Below are 20,598 nucleotides of genomic sequence, written 5' to 3'. Positions count from 1 at the left end.
TTTGATTCTAGGAAGAACCGGAGAAGATTCTCCAGGTGTAGAGAACCCACCTGATTTCCTGAAACCTTTAAGAACTAAGACATCTGTCTGAGAGACACAGTGGGTGGTACTTTTACTTCCAATCAGTCTTACAGGAAAATATGGGTGGCCTTCTACCCAAAGCTCACTGCCCTATGGGGTTTGCTTAAACAATTACCAGCATCTTAACCTCATTCTCTTCTATAGCTCCTCCTCATGAGTCTGTACATGTGCTCAGGTCTCCTCCCTCTGGGGGGAAGAGGTTTCCTAGCTCTAGGGGATTTTTCTGTGCTACTGTCTTCTTTTTGGCCAGCTTCCTGAAACAGTGCTGACTCCACTCAATCTTCCATTTCCTGGGCACCTCTCCATCTATTAAGAGCAAACCTTTGGTTAGAGCATCCTCATAGGCAGAGGTTTCAGGTTTGATCCCTGGTCAGGGCACATACAGAAACAGATCTGTTAAGCCTAATTTGGAGGGACTCGAAACATTGAAGACACAAACAAAATCCGTGGATTCCACACCAAAGCTTTATTGTCTAGCTTGGCCAAGCGGCAGCAACTCTGACAGAAATCTGAGGGAGAGCGCGCCAGCCCTTTGTTCTACCTAGTTTTTATAGTTTTGCAAGCGGGAAGTACAGAAGCAAAAATTGTAATTAAGTGCCCTTTACCATTATTGGTTATAGTCATATGCCCTTTAACATGATAGACTATGTTTAATTTGCAAGCCATACATCATTTTGGAGAAAACAAAATTTACAAGTCAACACAATGGTAGAAAGATGTCTCTCCTGCACCTGGCTAGCTTTTCACCCCTTTCCCCACAGGTATGGTGGAATGTCAGGGAATCCATGTTTTCCTTCCCTTTGCATTTACAATACAATGCCAAGGGCCATCCTGGTTTTATGCCAATCACACAGTACAGAGATTATTCACAAAATTTCTCTGCACACCTTAACCCAAATTAATAAAATGTTCTTCAAGCCTTTTAAAACATTAATATTGATTCTGTAGCTATTGGTACTTTATAACACCTGCGGGTGAGATGGCGCAGTGGCTCCTCAGATCCACTCCTATCTCTCTCTCTCTTCCTTCCTCTCTAAAATCAATCAATAAGTTAAAAAATAAAGTGAACCTTCCACAATCCTTGCAGCATTAAAACTGCTCTAGTGCCCTGGCCGGTTGGCTCAGCGGTTGAGCATCGGCCTAGCGTGCGGAGGACCCGGGTTCGATTCCCGGCCAGGGCACACAGGAGAAGCGCCCATTTGCTTCTCCACCCCTCCGCCGCGCCTTCCTCTCTGTCTCTCTCTTCCCCTCCCGCAGCCAAGGCTCCATTGGAGCAAAGATGGCCTGGGCGCTGGGGATGGCTCTGTGGCCTCTGCCCCAGGCGCTAGAGTGGCTCTGGTCACAACATGGCGACGCCCAGGATGGACAGAGCATCGCCCCCTGGTGGGCAGAGCCTCGCCCCTGGTGGGCGTGCCGGGTGAATCCCTGTCGGGCGCATGCGGGAGTCTGTCTGACTGTCTCTCCCTGTTTCCAGCTTCAGAAAAATGAAAAGAAAAAAAAAAAAAGAAAAAAAAAAAACTGCTCTAGCAAGGGTCATCCTTATCTTATGCAACTCGCAACTTGAACTTGACACTGTTAACACTCCTCATTCTTCACCTGGCTTCTGTGACTTTCCCTGCTCCCGCACCCTCCTGGCTCCCGCACCTTCTGGGCTCCCGCACCCTCCGGGCTCCCCACTGTCCCTGCTCCCACACCCTCCTGGCTCCCGTACCCTCTGGGCTCCTGCACCCTCCGGGCTCCCCACTGTCCCTGCTCCCGCACCCTCCGGGCCCCCCACTGTCCCTGCTCCCGCACCCTCCCTGCTCAGGTCAGCCTCCTCAGTCCTTATACTCTGTTTCTTCTGTCCTGAAATACCAGCATCTCTCAAGATTTCCTGTTTGAGACCACTCCCTCCTCACCCTATATCTTCACCCCAAGATCGCATTTCCTCATAAGGCTTTACAACTACTTGTAGGCAACTTACTATTAAGTCCCTATACTTTACCCAGTTCCTGACTTTTGAAAATAGAATTGTGTACCTTACTGATTCCCACATACCAAAAATCCAAGAAATCCCAGACTGAATGCATTCTCTGCAATTTACCCCATTTTAATTTTCCTTCCTCCATTAGTCCCAGATACTATAAGATTTATTTGGTCGGTGTCACCACTAAACTCATTCCAGACTTTTCTTCTTCACCTTGAAGTACAAAACAATCACTAACTCCTATAGATTCCAGTTTTTAAAATATTTCTTAAATATGTCTTCACTCCACCCACTCTGTCACTTAAGATAGCTCATTGCACTAATCCAAAAAGCCTTTTAAAACTCACATTCCCTCTTCTTGTGTCTTTCCCTTCTAGTCTAACCTACCCACTACTTCCAGAACTACTGCTCCAAAACAAATCAAACCATCGAATCCCACGGCCTAAAACTGCCAAAATGCATTTCTACTGCCCAAGAGGAATGGCCAAACTGCCCCGTGACACCCCGGAGTGCTCACTGCCGTGGCTCACCCCTTCCTCTCCAGCTTTACCTTCCCACGTCTTTTCTCTACAGCTCCAGATGTTACACAGCAGTAATGCCCCGTGACCTGCTAGTCCTCAAACAGGCCATCCCCTTGCCTAGCTCTTCTACATCTTGCTCTTTACTAGGCTTAGAATGTCTTTCCCTTCTATGTTCTTGGGGAAATCCTACTCCTTCTTCAGAACCCAGCTCAGGTGTTTTTCTGGGAAGCCTTCTCTGACTGCTGCATGGCTAACCCTCCCCACACTCAGCCACCCCCTTCCCTTTTATGCTGCTACTATAGTTCTTCAGCTCCGAGCCACCACCCACTGTAAGATGCACCGCTATTTAATGTATTACAAGGAGAGAAAAATGCTGCCAATTAACAGGAAAATGTCATTGATGATATGACATTTTTCACAGGATGATAAAATGCAAGGGGAAATGCATGTTTTAGATTTCAAGAACTGGGCTATTTTACTCTTTATGCTTACCTGTAAACATTTGCCTGTTTTTCCTACAACACTCAGATCATGACAACTCTGTAATTTCTACATAAGAAGAGTTTAGGGGAGAAAATCTGATGGGAAATAAGAAGAATACCTGTGTAGATCCTGTTTTTATCACCTTAAATTGCATGAAAGAACATGTAATTTTCTGCCCAGAAGCGGGAGCAGCACTGATGGAGACAGAGGGAGCTCAGCCTCACCCTTCCCCGTCTGCTCACTCCTGGGCAACACGCTCCATGTACTTCAAGGTAAATGGGATGGAATTCACATTATATGGGTATTTACATAAATTTTGGTTATCAACTCACACTTTGGCCTATTCATAAGCATTTTTTAGATTAAATTTTATGACTAAAAGAATGTTATAGTGATCCTCTTGCTAGAATAATCACACCTTCTTTCCACCAGTATTGCGTATTAGAATAAGCAGCAGTGGTAGACAGAGGTGCCTGATTCGGGAATGTGCCAGGAAGGGGCACTCCCTCACAGAGCTGAGAGCAAGGCCAGTGCAGAGAACAATGTATAGTAATGGTGGAAGCTCAGAAGAAGGAGAAATAGCCAGGTTTGTTGTTGTTGTTGTTGTTGTTTTTGTATTTTTCTGAAGTTAGAAATGGGGAGGGAGTCAGACAGACTCCCACGTGCGCGGACCAGGATCCACCCGGCACGCCCACCAGGGGGCAATGCTCTGCCCATCTGGGGCGTTGCTCTGTTGCAACCAGAGCGAGAGCCATTCTAGCGCCTGAGGCAAAGGCCACAGAGCCATCCTCGGCACCCAGGACCAACTTTGCTTCAATGGAGCCTTGGCTGCGGGAGGGGAAGAGAGAGACAGAGAGGAAGGAGAGGGGGAGGGGTGGAGAAGCAGATGGGCGCTTCTCCTGTGTGCCCTGGCTGGGAATCGAACCCAGGACTCCTGCACACCAGGCGGATGCTCTACCACTGAGCCAACCAGCCAGGACCAATAGCCAGGTTTTGAATAAAGTATTTCACTTGAAGGTTCAACTGAAAATATTTCCAGGGGATTGTATTAAGGGAAGGCATATTTATCCAGGCTCTGGCTCTTTAATTCTGTATACTGTTACTACCACTTTGAACCATGTCAGTGTTTGATAGAATCCTATCAATAAAACAGAATAGACAGAGGAAAGGCAAAGCTAAGAACTTGCCAGGTTGCCTGATGTAGAAAAAATTTTTGTGGACATTGAAACAACTGGCAAAGAATTTATGATAGTGGATTCCTAATAATCAGGTGCTTCTCATAAGTCATTCTGACTTGTTTATAGCATGAATCAGCTCTTCTCCATTGCTGAAAGAAAATAGGTTTTAATAAACAGCTACTCTAAGAAAAATTTAAAGACACATAAGCCAAAATGTTATTCAAACAGATAGAATAGAAAGGTGATAGGTACTTGATAATCACTACTTCTCATACCATAACATGAGAAAAAACTAATATTCATGAATCTGTTCTCTTGACATTGCCTTTGGCTTTGGTTAAAGATTTGTTTGCATGTGCAACCTTTGCAACCCACCATGGACCATCTCAACAGTTCCATGCATCTAAAGGACTTCATTTTTATTTGTCATTCACTGTCTTCCATTCTACAAAACTGCAGGATAAAATATCAAACTACATGAAACATCTTTTCTAAAAATCTTGAGAGAGAAATAAACATGAGATTAAGTCCAATCGACCTAATTCCTATTTAAGTCTTCAGTGATAAATGCTATCCCGAGCTCCTAATGACCTGAAGTGATTTTTACTGCTACATGAGCTATTCTCCTACTAAAGCTGAGAAGTACTTCACCCCCCTCAGGGTAACGAAACCTATGTTAACTGACAACAATAACTAGTGCCCTAGTTACAAATTAGCCCATATCAGTATTGAGAAAGAATATAATTTTCATAGAAATAGTTATTCTTTTTAAAGCAATTGATGGCTTAACCAAAATTTTTATTGCCTGAAAATGCATTTAAAAACGCAATGAATTCAAAAGAGTTCATCTGTAAAAGAAATACTGGAAACAGAAAACTCTGATCACTTGCTAATAATATTATCACATTAGTATATTTCCTAGCAGAATATACTTGATGTATATATGTGTATAAATATTTATATATGTACATACATATATATGTATTCATTTAGCAATTTAGTTTCCAGACCACTACCAAAGTGAAGTATTCTAATGGTTATAGAATACTTTCCACATTAAAAAATTGTTTCTAAATGTATCATTTTTTAGCCCTGGCTCGTTGGCTCAGCAGTAGAGCATTGGCCTGGTGTGTGGAAGTCCCGGGTTCAATTCCTGGCCAGAGCACACAGGAGAAGCGCCTATCTGCCTCTCCACCCTTTCCCCTCTCCTTTTTCTCTGTCTCTCTCTTCCCTCCCGTAGCCAAGTTTCCATTGGAGCAAAGTTGGCCTGGCCGCTGAGGATGGCTCCATGGCCTCCACCTCAGGTGCTAGAATGGCTCTGGTTGCAATGGAGCAATGGCCCAGATGGGCAGAGCATCACTCCTGGTGGGCATGCCGGGTGGATCCTGGTAGAGAGAGCATGCAGGAGTCTGTGTCACTGCCTCCTCGCTTCTTCTTCAGAAAAATACAAAAAAAAAAAAAAAAAACTAAAGAAAAGGAAAACTGTCCTCAAGAGGACCATAGCACCAGAATGCGTGGAAAACTGGTTTAGTCTCTCTTTTGTAGGTCAGTGTTGTTGCCTGGGAGACACATCAGAGAAGAGGTGGCCCAGCTAGAATGCAACAGTGTTTGTCTCCGTGGCAATGTAAACACAGCCTACCCCTGGGTACCACATAACTCTGAGGGGAAATCCAATTCTCCAACCAGGAAGCTGATAAGAGAAATAAAAGTAGAGCTGGAGATTGTGTTCAATACTGCAATCAAACTCTTCTCTAGATTTCTGACAAAACAATCATTAATCTTCACAATCTTTTATTCATTTAATCATCCATTGCTATCGACCCTATAAAGTATTTGATTTTAAGTCTATTATATACTGATCTATCCTTTAAAATTTGTATTGTGGTAAAATATACATGGCTTTGGTACTATCTAGGCTCAACTATAACCTAATCTTCTTGTAGTCTCCTCTCCCAAGAAAAAAAGATGAAGAAGTATTTTGATGTATGCAGAGCTTCTGCTTTTAGGTAACTTCTAAGCCAGAGATCCTCTGCATCATAGTCAAAATGAGAAGGACATTGTCTGATATTACCACACAGGTGTTCCCAGGAGTGTTCTTTTCACATTAGGGCAAAAGATTCTGTTTGTTTTATGCACCTTCACTAGGTATTCGTAGTGGAAGTCAAGGCTGAGGGTGTTTTCCAGCTTTGTCCCATGGAGCTGCAAGGGAGGGTCTGAGAGCACGCCTGGAGCATGTGTCCACATGGCAGGCACATCAGCACCGGGGACAGAGGAACAACACCAGGGATTATGTTGAACAGAGGCTGGAAGTCCAGATACCCCCTTCCCAACAGGCTGTGATGGGAATACATGAAATAGTACTTGTGAAGCTTGTCAGAAGAACAAGTGTGAGCAGCTCCCTTATCAGGGAAGAGAAGAGGATGAAAGAAAGGGCTGGCCCAGATTGCATTGGAGTGATCTAATAGCCAATCACCTGGCAGAAACCAGGATCGCTGCTTTTTTTCTTTCTGATCAGAAGAAAAAGATTGAAACAATTAACTTTGTTTGAAGGTGATGCAAAGCTCTGTTGCTGACCAAGGACCAAAAACGGAGATGCATGAATCTTACTTCTCAGAGCAGACAAATACCGTGACTGTATGTAACTCAGGCTTCAGGGCCAGCTGCCCTGCGCATCACGCGGGGGGGGAGCTCCGCAGCACTAACAGGGCAACTTCAGCGGTCAGTTCTTCCTTTCCCACGTTTCCTATTTGGAGCCAAAACAACACTTGTATCAGTTCTTCCAAGCATGTCACTGATTTCCCACTTCCATGTCTAAGCTCTGCCCTGAAAGACCCCCTCTTCACTGCCTCCCCAAGAGCTATGCTCAAGTTGGCACCTTGTCTGAAAGCTTTCTGTGAGTCCAGCCTAATACATTTTATAAACTCTTTAACACTTTCTCCGTTTCTCCATCTCTGTTACAGTAGTAAGTATGCATTTAATGGATAGTTTATGAATGAGCCAGGCCTGCCCATACCTCAAACCAGCCATCATTCATTTAAAATCAACAAATCTTTACTAGGCAACGTAATAGGTGCAAGGAGTTGGAGATTGTAAAGGTGAGTAAGAACCAACCCTGCTCTCCTAGGAATGTGCAACCCAAGGGGGGAGCCGACAAACCTACTTAAATAACGTGTGGCAAGCAGGCCCAGGTGTTTTCCATAACAGGCACATGCATGCACACAGAAACACACACATGTGTAAAAACGGGGGAGAATCATTTCTGTGGCCAGGGAGAGGGGCGAGTTCTGGGAAGATTATATAGAAGGGGGAAAAATCATTTGCTGAAGATCAGGTTTCACTTAATAGCTTGTAACCATCTCATTTAATTCCTACCTACACCTTCAAGTTAGGTATTTTTTACCCCCATTTTCTAGATAAGGACATTGGGACTCAGAGAAGGTAAATAATTTGGCCAAGGCCATATAGCTAGTAAATAACCAGACTGGCACTCACACTCCCAGTGGCCTGGTTCCAATGCTCAGGCCGATGCTGCTATACCAGACCTCCTCCTCCTCCACAGGCCGATAGAAACATAATGACACCTGAGCTCAGCCTGTGAGACAACAGACTTCCACAGACATGTCTGGAGGGCGGGCAGGGGCATTGCCGTGTAGCGCCCAGCCTGGAGATGCGAAGGTTTAAACCATACAGGGAAAGGCAGGTTCCCTCACATCCCTGAGGATAGACCGTACAAAGTGGAGAGGTTCCGGAAGAGAAAGCCAGCGGGTGATTCTCCACCTTCCCTGTGACGGGCTTGGAACGTATGGTAGGTAAGGTGAATTTCTCACCTACCTTAAAAAAATAAAAGATTATAAGGCAAACATTTTGAATGTATTTGAAATTATTGTTTCATGACAATGATCTTTACCCTCAATTACAAACATCCAACAATGCAAACTACGTTGAGTGGAAGACTGACTCTCTCTACATGGCTTTTTCTCCAGCCTTCTTTGTTGTTATCTCTCTGTAATGATGTCATCTGAAGATTTAAACTAGGGGTAGTCAACCTTTTTATACCTACCGCCCACTTTTGTATCTCTGTTAGTAGTAAAATTTTCTAACCGCCCACTGGTTCCACAGTAATGGTGATTTGTAAAGTAGGGAAGTAACTTTACTTTATAAAATTTATAAAGCAGAGTTACAGCAAGTTAAAGCATATAATAATAATTACTTACCAAGTACTTTATGTCAAATTTTCGCTAAGTTTTACAGAATAAATCTTTATAAAACAACTTACTATAGTTAAATCTATCTATATTATCTATCTAAAAGATAGATAATAAAAATCTATCTTTTTATTTATACTTTGGTTGCTCCACTACTGCCCACCATGAAAGCTGGAACACCCACTAGTGGGCAGTAGGGACCAGGCTGACTACCACTGAACAATAAGATTAAAGATTAGAGCCCCTGGCCGGTTGGCTCAGTGGTAGAGCGTCAGCCTGGCATGCAGGAGTCCCGGGTTCGATTCCTGGCCAGGGCACACAGGAGAAACGCCCATCTGCTTCTCCACCCCTCCCCCTCTCCTTCCTCTCTGTCTCTCTCTTCCCCTCCCGCAGCCGATGTTCCATTGGAGCAAAGATGACCCAGGCGCTGAGGATGGCTCTGTGGCCTCTGCCTCAGGTGCTAGAATGGCTCTGGATGCAATCGAGCAACCCCCCCAGAGGGGCAGAGCATCACCCCCTGGTGGGCATGCCAGGTGGATCCCGGTTGGGCGCATGCAGGAGTCTGTCTGACTGCCTCCCCATTTCCAGCTTCGGAAAAATAAAAAAAAAAAAAAAAGATTAAAGATTAGAGAACCTAAATACCAATAATTTACTTAGATCAATGACAAATGTCCTATCATGCCAACTGACACTTAGTATTTTCAAATGAGAATTTTAATACTATGTATATATTACTGGACTTATTTAAATATTTTAAATTTAAAAATTGGGGGTGAGGTATGGAGCCAGGTGGGTCTTGGAAATATCGGGGGTACACTTTATAAAGTATATGATAATACAATATTGAATGTAAACTGTAATTGAAAAAAAACTGGGGCTGGGATAAATATTACAGCATAGAGTGATATAATATAAATAGTAACGTGTTAGGGACTAGTAAATGTGACTTCACCCAAATAAGAGAAGAAAGCAGAACGGGAGGCAGAGGGCGTGCATGCATAGCTAAGTGTTTCATAAATTATCAGTAAACATCCAGAAATAGATGCAACTACAGAAAACATCTTTCGCCTGTGGTCCCAGCTGCACTAAGGTAAAAACTGTAGGTTCTTCTGAGTTCTCACAGCCTCCAGCCACTGGGAAGGAGGGAGGCTCTGGGAAGGCGAGGGGTGCAGAAGGGCTGGGGTTTTTAGGGGAGCCACACCAGTTAGTAGACCTGCAAAGACTAAGACAGGAAATTACTGCCTCCTAGATGTCGCAGGTGCCCTTGTCTCTTGTAGGGCACCTGGGCCCCTGGGTCCCTGATCATGCTGACAGCAGGGCAGATGTTGACTAATGACCCAGATCCAAGGCACCTGTGTAAGTCAGTTCCCTCACAGTGGAAAACAAAATGGAACAGCTGAAATGAGGGCTACCAGAGTGGAGTGTTATTACCTGGTTTATAACTTCCCGAACATTATGTAAAGGGAGAGATTCTGAAAGGATGCTATCTCTAATCACTATGCCCAGCTCAGAAAGAGATCTTGCTTTTTAGAATCAGGGAGTCTTTCCATAAGGAAAAAAAAAAGTTAAGTGAAATCACTGTACTTACTATACTGATAATTCAGCATTTCCTATATATTTTAAACATTTAATTTAATATTTTTTCCTAGAGTCAAACTTTGATGGGGTGGCAGTCCCTTCCTTCTCTCACCCCCATCCCTCCTCATCCCTCTCCCCCAAATCTTTTTCCCCAGTGTGTCTTTCTTTCCACTTCCACTTTCCTACCCCTTCCCTCCTCCCTCCTCCCTCTCCCTCCTCCCTCTCCCTTTCCCTCCTCCCTCCTCCCTCTCTGTCCTCCCTCTCCCTCCTCCCTCTCCCTCCCCTCTCCCTCTCCCTCATCTCTTCTGCCTCCCTTCTCCCTCTTCCCCCTCCCTCTCCCTCTCCCTCTTCTCTCTCCCTCTCCCTCTCCCCTCCCTCTCCCTCTCCCTCCTCCCTCTCCCTCTCCCTCTTCCTCTTCCTCCCTCTTCCTCTCCCTCCTCCCTCCCTCTCCCTTATCTCTTCTGCCTCATCCTCATCTCCTGCCCTACTCTCACTTTATTCAACCCCTCTTCTCCTCACCCAGTTTCCTCCCCCTTCTTGCTTTTCCTCTCTCCTTCCTGCTCCTGAAATGTGTGAAAAGCAATTTTAATCCATCCTGGTTTATCTTGAGTAGTGCCATATTGATGGAAACTTTGCCTAAGGACCCAGGCCAGGAACAGGAGCTTATGCAAAGCTGACTGGAACATGAGTCACACGAATGAATTTAAGCCACTGTAAGGGCAGAATGACACCTCAAAAGAGCTGGGTCCCCTCCCATCACAGGAGAGAACGTGGCACGGTAAGGGAAGGAGAGGAACCCGCCCCACAGATGTCTCCACCCGAGAGCACCTCAGTCTGGACCACGTGCTGCTCCCTCAGGACTGCCCTCTCCAGAGCTCCAAGGCTGGAATCTTTCACCAGGAGGATGCCCTGTCACTTGGCAGCTTGCTTAATCTTGTTTACCATAAGCCTGTCAGAAAAAGTGAGCAGGCAATTATGTTATACACCAGCTGATTGTTTTGGTGGCCAGTCTTAAAAGCCAGCAGTGTAACCATCCTATTGGGGTTTTCCTCCCCAACACCAGTTTTAGGTTTTTATTTTAATGGGGGCCTTAACATCAAACTGTCTAGGAAGAAGGAATCCGCAGGGATCTGTGTAAGGAAAGCATGGCCCTGGATACCAATATAGAGACCTGTTGTTTTGTTTTTCCCTCCAGGGATGGGAGAACTTGCAACAAGTTTTTCACTCTCTATAGATAAAGGGTGCCTGAAAGTGAACACATGGCTCGTTAGCACCCCCTACTGAGACAAGAAAGGAAAGCAGCATGGGCAGTAGACACAGACTTGAACTCCAGTTTTGACACTTTCTGGCCATGTAACTGTGGGCCAGCCTCAGTGTCTCATCTCATCTGTGAAATGGAGACAATGCCACCTACATTGCAGGGCTGCCAGGAGACTATGAAAGGTATCCCTTATGAAATGCCTGGCACCTAGTAGGACCCCAATAAATGCTGGCCCTCCCCGCCTCCACTGAAACTTTGCTTTTACTAAGAAGGATTCATTTTAATCATTCCTAAGTTCATATTTGGTATTCAGGTAAATGGCAACCAATTACTTGTCCAAAAACTTGTCTGAGTCCACCAACTTACCTAGTAAAAGCTGCTTTTTTAATTAGTAGGAACATTTTTATGTTTTCTTTTCCAGTAAAGCTCAAATATTATTTTAATATGGCTGATTTTAACTTGTGTGGAGCAATACTTTCTTAACAGACTAGATAAGATTCATTGACTTCACAAAGCAAACTGGAGCTATAAATATTATACATATGCTAATGTTTATGGAGCACTTACTATTTTCAAAGTACTGGGCTAAGCACTTTACATGTATTTATAATGCATCTATATCTTCTTTAAAGCCAACAACTCTATAAGACAGATACTGTAAGTATCCCCATTTTACAGATGAAGAAACTAAGGCAGGGGTCCCCAAACTACGGCCCCGCGGGCCACATGTGGCCCCCTGAGGCCATTTATCCTGCCCCCGCCGCACTTCTGGAAGGGCACCTCTTTCATTGGTGGTCAGTGAGAGGAACATAGTTCCCATTGAAATACTGGTCAGTTTGTTGATTGAAATTTACTTGTTCTTTTATTTTAAATATTGTATATGTTCCCATTTTGTTTTTTTACTTTAAAATAAGATATGTACAGTGTGCATAGGGATTTGTTCATAGTTTTTTTTATAGTCTGGCCCTCCAACAGTCTGAGGGACAGTGAACTGGCCCCCTGTGTAAAAAGTTTGGGGACCCCTGAACTAAGGGGAAGGTAAATAACCAGGGTGACATAATAAAGGGCAGAACTCACAGCCAATAGCAGAGAGGGTATCCCAACTTACCACTACACAAACTTTATTCTCTTTTCAAAATAATGCTTACTCACATCTTTATATCATCTAGAAAGACTTCAAACATTCAAATAAAAAAATTTTGGCAATCTCCTCATGATCTAAATTCTCACAACTAAATGAAAAAATATCTTTCCTCATTGCTGTATTTAGGAGAAGAATCCAAATTCATCAAACTTGGAATCCAAAAGGAAAGTGGAGATTTAATCAACGGCTTCCTTGAACTTCTCTCTTCCAGTATTGAGTTATTTCTGTTTTGTTTTGTTTTTCCTGCCTCACAGTTGTCTTAACAGATATTTTATAATCATTCCAGAATTGAGAGTTGTCCCACGGAGGTCAGGACAAGGTTGCCGGTGAATATTACAGCGAGGAAAAAGATACAGCAACGCTTCCAACTCAATTCAAAAAAACGCCACAAAAATATGAAGCTAAAGGAATTCCCACTGATGACTTTCCTAAAGCTGTAATGGTAAAAGACAAGAGCCGCCTCTCGCTCACTTAGGGCTGTGAGTGCAACGCGGTGCACCTGTTTCCACGCGCTCACCTGCCCACCCCAAAGAAGGAGCAGTTTTTGAAGCGGGGAATGAAAGTATTTCCAGTTCAGAGTAGATGAGCTCGCAGAACCCGTGCTCCTTCAGTGGCTAAAGACAACTGGTTTATACAAAAGGAAGATAAAATCTAACAAGTCCACGTAGCAGCTCCTGCAGATGGCGAGGTGGGCGCCCAGGGGTCGGCGGGGAGGGCCGCGAGCCATCTCGGGGTGGATTGTGCCTCGCCCACTCACCTACGCCAAAACGTCCTGCTGGGGCAAAGAAACCGGCGACGACGGCAGGCGTCATTCCACACCTCCCGCTCCCAGGGGAACACGGAACACGCGGGGCGCCGCGCCGCACCTGTGCCCCAAGGGATGACCTTGGCTCCGGAGCCGACAGGAGGCGAGGAGAGCACCCAGCAGGGTGTGCCCACCTGGTGGCTCCCCGCCCCCGGGGTATCAGTGCTTGGGGTCCGGCACCCCCCGCGCGTCCGGCGCCGCGCCCCCACCTGGGGACGCCGGGCCCACAACCGCGCCTCTTGCCGCAGCCTCCTCTTCCGCCGCCATCGCAGGAGCCGCCGCCTCGGCTCCGCAGCCCCAGGGCTGGCAGCATGGAGAGCCCGGAGCCCGCCCAGCGCCGGCCCAGGTGGCGACCCGGAGCGGGGACTCTTCGCCCGCGGGGCTCTGCCAGGCGCCGCGACAGCCGCCACTGCAGCCCGTGGGCGCGCAGCCTGCGCTGACCCGCCGCCTGCGGACGGGGGCCGCAGAGCACGCGGCCCGGGGCTCGCCTCCCGCGGGTCTGGGCGCCCCGGTCTTAGGCTGCAGAGGGACCGGTGAGGGCCGAGTCGCGGGGGCGCTGCCCCGCCACCCGCGGTTGGAGGCAAGGGCGGTAGGCTGGCCAGGCAGCACCTTGCGCCCTTCTGGAAACCCACCTGCCTAATACAGGTTTCTGCGATCACTTTTAAGATTTGTCGTCTGCGTATTCCTAAGATTGGAGTGGTTTCCCTTGGGAAAAGGCAAATGAATGGAGAGCTTCAAGGACCGAGGCGGGTGACGGGGCGGTTGAAGTGGGCAGGGAGCTGTCCTCTGATCTTTTCTGCTTAGGGAGGAAGGGCTTGGCTGCAGAGGCCAAGGCGTAGTGACTGAGGCAGCCCTTTGAGATCCTGGAACAGTTGGGTGGAAGCAAGATCCTTTGGTGATCCCTTTAACAGCCTTCGTCCGATGACGAAAACGCTGGTTCACTCCCCGCCCTCGGGTCCCTAAATGGGCTTCTTGATTACAGTTTGTCTTGCAGAGGTAGTGGAGGAAGGAAGGGAACGGCAGAGAAAACAGGACGCTTTACTTCAAACAGCCTTAATCTATAATTATCTTACTGAGACTTTTCATTGTAGCGTCTTAACTAGCTGTTTATGCGTCCTGAGGGCAAATAGTGACTGAACCTGGGCAAGGAGTTTGAAAGCGTGTTCCCGGGCACAAGTAGGCAGGACCGGAGAAAACTGTTGCAAGTCTTAAATGGGAACTGGGATTATATGCTGCTGGATGTGGAAGTGCTAAAAACTGTGCCTCCTTTACTAAAACACACCGACAAATCCTAATCAAAATCATTCTTGAAACATCTCCATTCTAGCTGTGACTTGGGACTTGACCTCAAATCCACCAATACTAGCCAATGCTGGCAGCTCAGAAAGAAAAATTCCACTGAGAGCCTGACAGATGGTCTTAAAGTCTGGTCTAGGGTTCCCTGCACATACAAAAACCCTGGCTTTCCAGACGAGTGTACACTCTTTTGAGATGCTTTTTCCAAGTTGGGTGGGGGAGGAGTTTATTTTTAAACTTGGGCCTATGTTAAAAAGTACCATGTTGGTGAAGTAGAATTGCTAGAACCCTAATTGCTGGTTAAGATGTACAGTATAGACTATGTATACATTAAACACCTGTAATTTTTGTCGTATTAGTAGGCATACAGATGTAAAGAGATGATGAGTATTTCGGCCAGTATCACTTGGTAGCTGCTGGAAACCAGGCGATAAAAATCAGATCTCCTTAGGAGTTCATACCATGGTGCCCAATAAGTTTGCCGGTGAATCACTGCAGTCCTTATTTCTAATAAATGATTCACTTCCACCAAAAAGCCTGAAGGCCAGAGAGAAGGAATTCAGAACTTAAATATGATGGGAGGAAGTGTAATGCAAAAGAAGAGACCGTCTGAATTGAGCAGGGCAAGTCACTCTCATAGGGTTCCCCATATTTTTCATATTTAAATTCTACTTGATACTTTTTCTTTATGCTTTGGAGCCTCACTTTTTTTTTTTTTTTTTTTTTTTTTGTATTTTTCTGAAGTTGGAAATGGGGAGGCAGTCAGACTCCCGCATGCGCCCGACCGGGATCAACCCGGCATGCCCACCAGGGGGCAATGCTCTGCCCATCTGGTGCATTGCTCTGTTGCAACCAGAGCCATTCTAGTGCCTGAGGCAGAGGCCATGGAGCCATCCTCAGCTCCCGGGGCCAACTTTTGCTCCAATGGAACTTTGGCTGCGGGAGGGGAAGAGAGAGACAGAGAAGGAGAGGGGTTGGGATGGAGAAGCAGATGGGCACTTCTCCTGTGTGCCCTGGCTGGGAATCGAACCCGGGACTCCTGCACACCAGACTGACACTCCAACACTGAGCAAACCAGCCAGGGCCTGGAGCCTCACTTTCTTACATGATTTTTTTTTTTTTTTGTATTTTTCTGAAGCTGGAAACGGGGAGAGACAGTCAGACAGACTCCCGCATGCGCCCCACCGGGATCCACCCGGCACGCCCACCAGGGGCGAGGCTCTGCCCATCAGGGTGCGATGCTCTGCCTCTCCGGGGCGGGGCTCTGTTGCAACCAGAGCCACTCTAGCGCCTGGGGCAGAGGCCAAGGAGCCATCCCCAGCGCCCGGGCCATCTTTGCTCCAATGGAGCCTCGGCTGCGGGAGGGGAAGAGAGAGACAGAGAGGAAGGAGAGGGGGAGGGGTGGAGAAGCAAATAGGAGCTTCTCCTGTGTGCCCTGGCAGGGAATCGAACCCAGGACTTCTGCATGCCAGGCCGACGCTCTACCACTGAGCCAACTGGCCAGGGCTCTTACATGATTTTTTTTAGAGTAGTTTTATTATATTACATAGGTTAAAACAGAGCCACACACGATCTTTACAGAGGGAACTCTCATTTCCAATCAGTGGTTTTCTCATGTTTTCTTCTTGGGGAAAATGTTAAAAAAAAAAAAAAGTGATTTGAAACATAAGCAGAATGCATGTATACATAGTTCTTCTGGCCAATGTAGTTTCCCCAAAGCCCAGAACAGCTTTGCTCTTCAGAAATCATCGCCAATTCTCGCATGCACCTATTTGGTTCATTAGGAATCATCGCCAATCCTCGCATGCACCTATTTGGTTCATTAGTTTTGCTTCACTTGCCAAGTATTCTGGCAAGAATAGTACTGGAATTAGAAACCACTGCCTTGCGGATTAGAAATTGTTAGACTTGTCAACTTTCTGCTGGGATTGTAATTTAGTATGGGGGTCACTTCTATATTTTTAATCCAGGGGAAAAAATCTACCTGCTTCAGAGTGTAGTTAAAGAAATATATTCTGTATTTCTAATGATGCATACAAATAAATAACAACTACTCATTAATGGAAAGCAATTGAATTACTAATATTTAAACTACCCTTTCTTTTCCACCCCCCCCCAACCCACCCTCAGCATTCTATGAAGAGTGAATACTGGGCAGGATTCTTGGATTTGCTGAACAGGTTGGTGAGTGGGAGTACAACTGGGAGAAATAGGGAGGCTAAATGTGTTCAGAGGGATCAGCTTGAGCTTAGCCTGTGAAGGGGAGAAGCAGCCGGTGAGCATGATAATCACCGGTGGGCATACTCATAAGAGAGAGGGAAGGTGGCCCTGACCTGAGAAGCAACCATATGCTTCTCTCCCCTTCCCTTTACCCCTTTTCTCTCTCTCCCTCTCAGCTGGTGGCTCGATTGGTTCAAGTGTTCACCCCAGGTGCTGAGGATAGCTCAGTTGGTTCCAGCATTGGCCTCAGGTGCTGAGAATAGTGATTGATTTGAGCATCAAGCATTAGCCCCAGATGAGGGTTGCCAGGTGGATTCCGGTCAGGGTGCATTCAGGAGTATGTCTCACTGTCTCCTCTCCTCTCATTCAAAAATAAATAAAAGAAAGAGAGAGGGAAGGTTGTGATGGCAGCTGCCATAGGGAGTAGAAATTTAAGAAAGACCTTCTAGAAGGGTATTTAGGGAGTTTCATTGTGTAATGCAAACCCTCTCACATTTTTTTCTGGAAAATAGCAACTTAAGCAAAAGCTACATTTCTTTTCAATGCTTTTAGAATTGATTTGTTTTTATTAAAAGTGAAAACATTTTGAGATTGGCCTTAGATGGAAAGTAGGACTGTCCATAAAATGCAGTGATTTAATTCATTTGTTCACAGATATCTAGAGCACACCCACAGTGTGCCAAGTGCTGCTGTGAGCACTGACTTTGTACCTCACCTACTGTGCACCCTTGACATCATGCAGAGGTTCTCACAACAGTCGGTGAGGCAGTATCATTTTGTTTTGGAGAAGCCCAATCAGTGCCTTTTTCCCTTCAGTTCAGGGGTTCCCAACGGTGCATGTGCATCAGATGTGCAAACTTTCAGACCCGCCCCCGGAAGTTCCAATCAGTAGGTCTGAGGTAAGACACTGAATCCTCACTTCAAATAAACACTTTAGTTGATTTTAAAAGTTGCTGCGAGTACTCTACCTTAAGAAATATTGCTTCAACTTGTCAAAAATGAATTTTCTTAAGCCTAGGTTGTTGCAGTGGGTAGTAAGTCACGTATGTGTGTGTTAAGTATTTTTTACCAGCCAGAGGACAGGAGTAGCAATAAACTAAAATTCCGAGAAAAATACAGGGAGGACCAAAACTTAGGACAAGAATGAGGGAATGGTTGTGCTGACATCTCTTAATATATGGAGTTATTGCTTAGTTATTTTTCCCTTGGAGATTGTGTTTGTATGTGTTTATGTGTTAAAAACTGAACTAATTTTTACTTTTGCAGGTTTCAAACACTCTTAAAGCAAATATGCTGTTACAGATCCTCCGCAGTCCTCCCTGAATCGTACGGAACTCTACAGAATTCTTCCAGCTTTGTTCATGATTACCTTACCCAAGAGGACAAGGAAGACAAGAGGGTTTTTTTTGTTTTTTGTTTTTTTATTCATTTTTAGAGAGGAGAGAGAGACAGAGAGGGAGAGAAAGGAGAGAGAGACAGAGAGAGAGAAGGGGGGAGGAGCAGGAAGCATCAACTCCCATTTGTGCCTTGACCAGGCAGGCCCAGGGTTTCGAACCGGTGACCTCAGCATTTCCAGGTCGATGCTTTATCCACTGCGCCACCACAGGTCAGGCCAGACAAGAGTTTTTTATGGGGTTCTCCCTTTGGAAGAAACAAAGTCATCCTGGCTAGGGTTTGATAAGAAATGCTTCAATATGAGCAGTAAAGGAATTCAGAGATAATTTTGTGGTAGCACAAATTCACCTAAGAAATGTTTTGATTTCTATTAGTTAGAGCCCTACCTGTCCAGTTAGATAAAGCAGGTGAGTCAATGGTAATTAAGACACCCGTCCCTGTCTGGGTCTTGGGGGGAAGTTGATGAGGGTCCCTATTAGCAATGACAGCTTTAGACCAATGAAGAGGAGCTGAGAGGGATAGCAAAAGACCCATTTCCATCCTGTATGATGTCCAGAGACCCACTGCTACTCCTGGCTCTCTGAAGGACAAGAAACTCAGGATCCCAGATAGCTAAGCCATGGTCCGGCACAGTGGCACACAGTGCTCCTGTTTTAGATGAGTCAGAATAGACCTTAGGAGACCAGCCCTTCAGTTCTTACACAGGCAATGGCAGAACCAGCAACAAAATCCAGGTCTAGTGGCTTCAGGTAAGAACTATCGCTATAAACTTGGAGGTCATTAAAACAAACTCCCATTTTATACTGGTATCAGGTGGCCATCTGCTTTGGGTGAGCCTCACCCAAGTACCAAGGATGTAAATCCTGATTAGTTTCGTCACTATCCAGGCCAGGTCCTGTTGTAGGAAGGGCCGGATAACATAATCATGGCCATTAAAATCAGGGTTGTTTTATATGCTTAGAATGCTTCTGGAAAATATTTTACTTGCTCTTAAAAAAAAAAGTACAAGTAGTAGTTTTCTCTTTGAGAACTTACATGTTGCATGAGGATTTGATGCTTAGTCCCTGTATCCGTCTAGCCTCTGAGAAAACAAAACTAAGGATGACAGTGTAGAAAAATAGAAAGAACCATAGAAAAATGGGGAAAGCCTGTGTCCTTGATGATTTTGAGATGCTAAATAGACTACCCTGGAAGGTGCCTATCTTATGTCTTAGTGTTACATGAGACATTAATTTTCCATATTGTTGAACTTACTTCTACTTGCATCTTCTGACAACTGCTGTCAAAAGATCCCAAAGTCACAACTGTCACTAGCTCCCCATGTATTTTTCTGAGGTCTAGAACCATAGGAGGTAGTTTGCCAATGAAGCATGCTCTATGGTTTGGAGGAATAGAAGGGGCCCTGGACTTGGGTTCAAGAGCAATTACCTGAGTTTGGGTAAGTCACACTCAGCCTCATGCTCATCTGTAAATTAATGGTAATTACGTTTATTCCAGAGTAAAAACTAAAATAAGTGAGCGAGAAATGTTTTTATCACAAGATGCGTTTAAAGGAGGAAGAATGTAGAGTCTTCAAGTTACTTCAATGTCCAAATTTTGACAGCCAGTGGTTTTTGGGTTTTTTGTTTGTTTGTTTGTTTGTTTTTTAGAGAGGAGAGGGAGAGACAGAGAGAGAAGTGGGGGAGGAGCTGGAAGCATCAACTCCCATAGGTGCCTTGACCAGGCAAGCCCAGGGTTTCGAACCAGCGACCTCAGCATTTCCAGGTCGACACTACCCACTGCGACACCACAGGTCAGGCCAACAGCCAGTGTTTTCACGGTTGTCTTCGCCATGGCATTACTGGTATGATGGAAGTCAGAAACAGCTGGAAGAACAATTACAGTGAGCAGGATTCTGACTGGCTCCTCTGAGCTCGGCAGAAAGAGGATCAGTGTTCTTCACGAGACAGAATAGGGTGGGACCTAGGTACTTCTTGGTTTCCAAGCCATTACGAGGCACTTTCAACTTCAATTTTAAATCTGCTTGCTAACTGGCTTTGGCTTAGTGAGGTAGTCATGTATAAACCTGTACACCTATCTTGAGTGTTTAAACATAACACAATTGAAACTTCAAATATTTTGTTCTTGATGTGCTCTGTAAGTGTAAAAGTTGAATATTTTTACAAAGTAGTCTTTCCTGAGTTTTGGGTAACAGCTATCTCAAAACTCAAAAATGAAAAAAGAAATAAATAAATTAATTAAAAAAATTAAACCTCATCAACAGAAGTATTATAAACATAGTTTTTCTTTTCTTACCTTCAATGAAAAAGGCCTCATGACACCAAAACATTTTTGAAACTCAGTAGCTGAACAAAGAACTCAAGAGCCTGGTGATTATTTTTCTAGACAACTGCAGAATAATTTATATTGCTTTTTTTTCCCTTTTTTTTCCTGAAGTTGGAAACAGGGAGGCAGTCAGACAGACT

General features: G+C 45.2%; 1 protein-coding gene across 1 annotated transcript in view; it reads right to left on the bottom strand.

Moving 5' to 3' along the window:
- Nucleotides 1-20,449, bottom strand: part of BMAL2 (basic helix-loop-helix ARNT like 2) — a 71,059-nt gene extending 50,610 nt beyond the window's left edge. The window contains 3 exon segments of the mRNA XM_066254391.1: nt 13,175-13,307; nt 13,432-13,741; nt 20,429-20,449. Of these exon segments, the coding sequence (XP_066110488.1) occupies nt 13,175-13,307; nt 13,432-13,741; nt 20,429-20,449 (464 nt within the window).
- Between the last annotated feature and the right edge of the window lie 149 nt (nt 20,450-20,598).

The sequence above is a fragment of the Saccopteryx bilineata genome, chromosome 2 (assembly GCF_036850765.1).
Source record: "Saccopteryx bilineata isolate mSacBil1 chromosome 2, mSacBil1_pri_phased_curated, whole genome shotgun sequence".
Lineage (NCBI taxonomy): Eukaryota > Metazoa > Chordata > Mammalia > Chiroptera > Emballonuridae > Saccopteryx > Saccopteryx bilineata.
The sequence above is the reverse complement of the archived record's forward strand: the minus strand, read 5'-3'. Positions and strand labels throughout refer to the sequence as shown.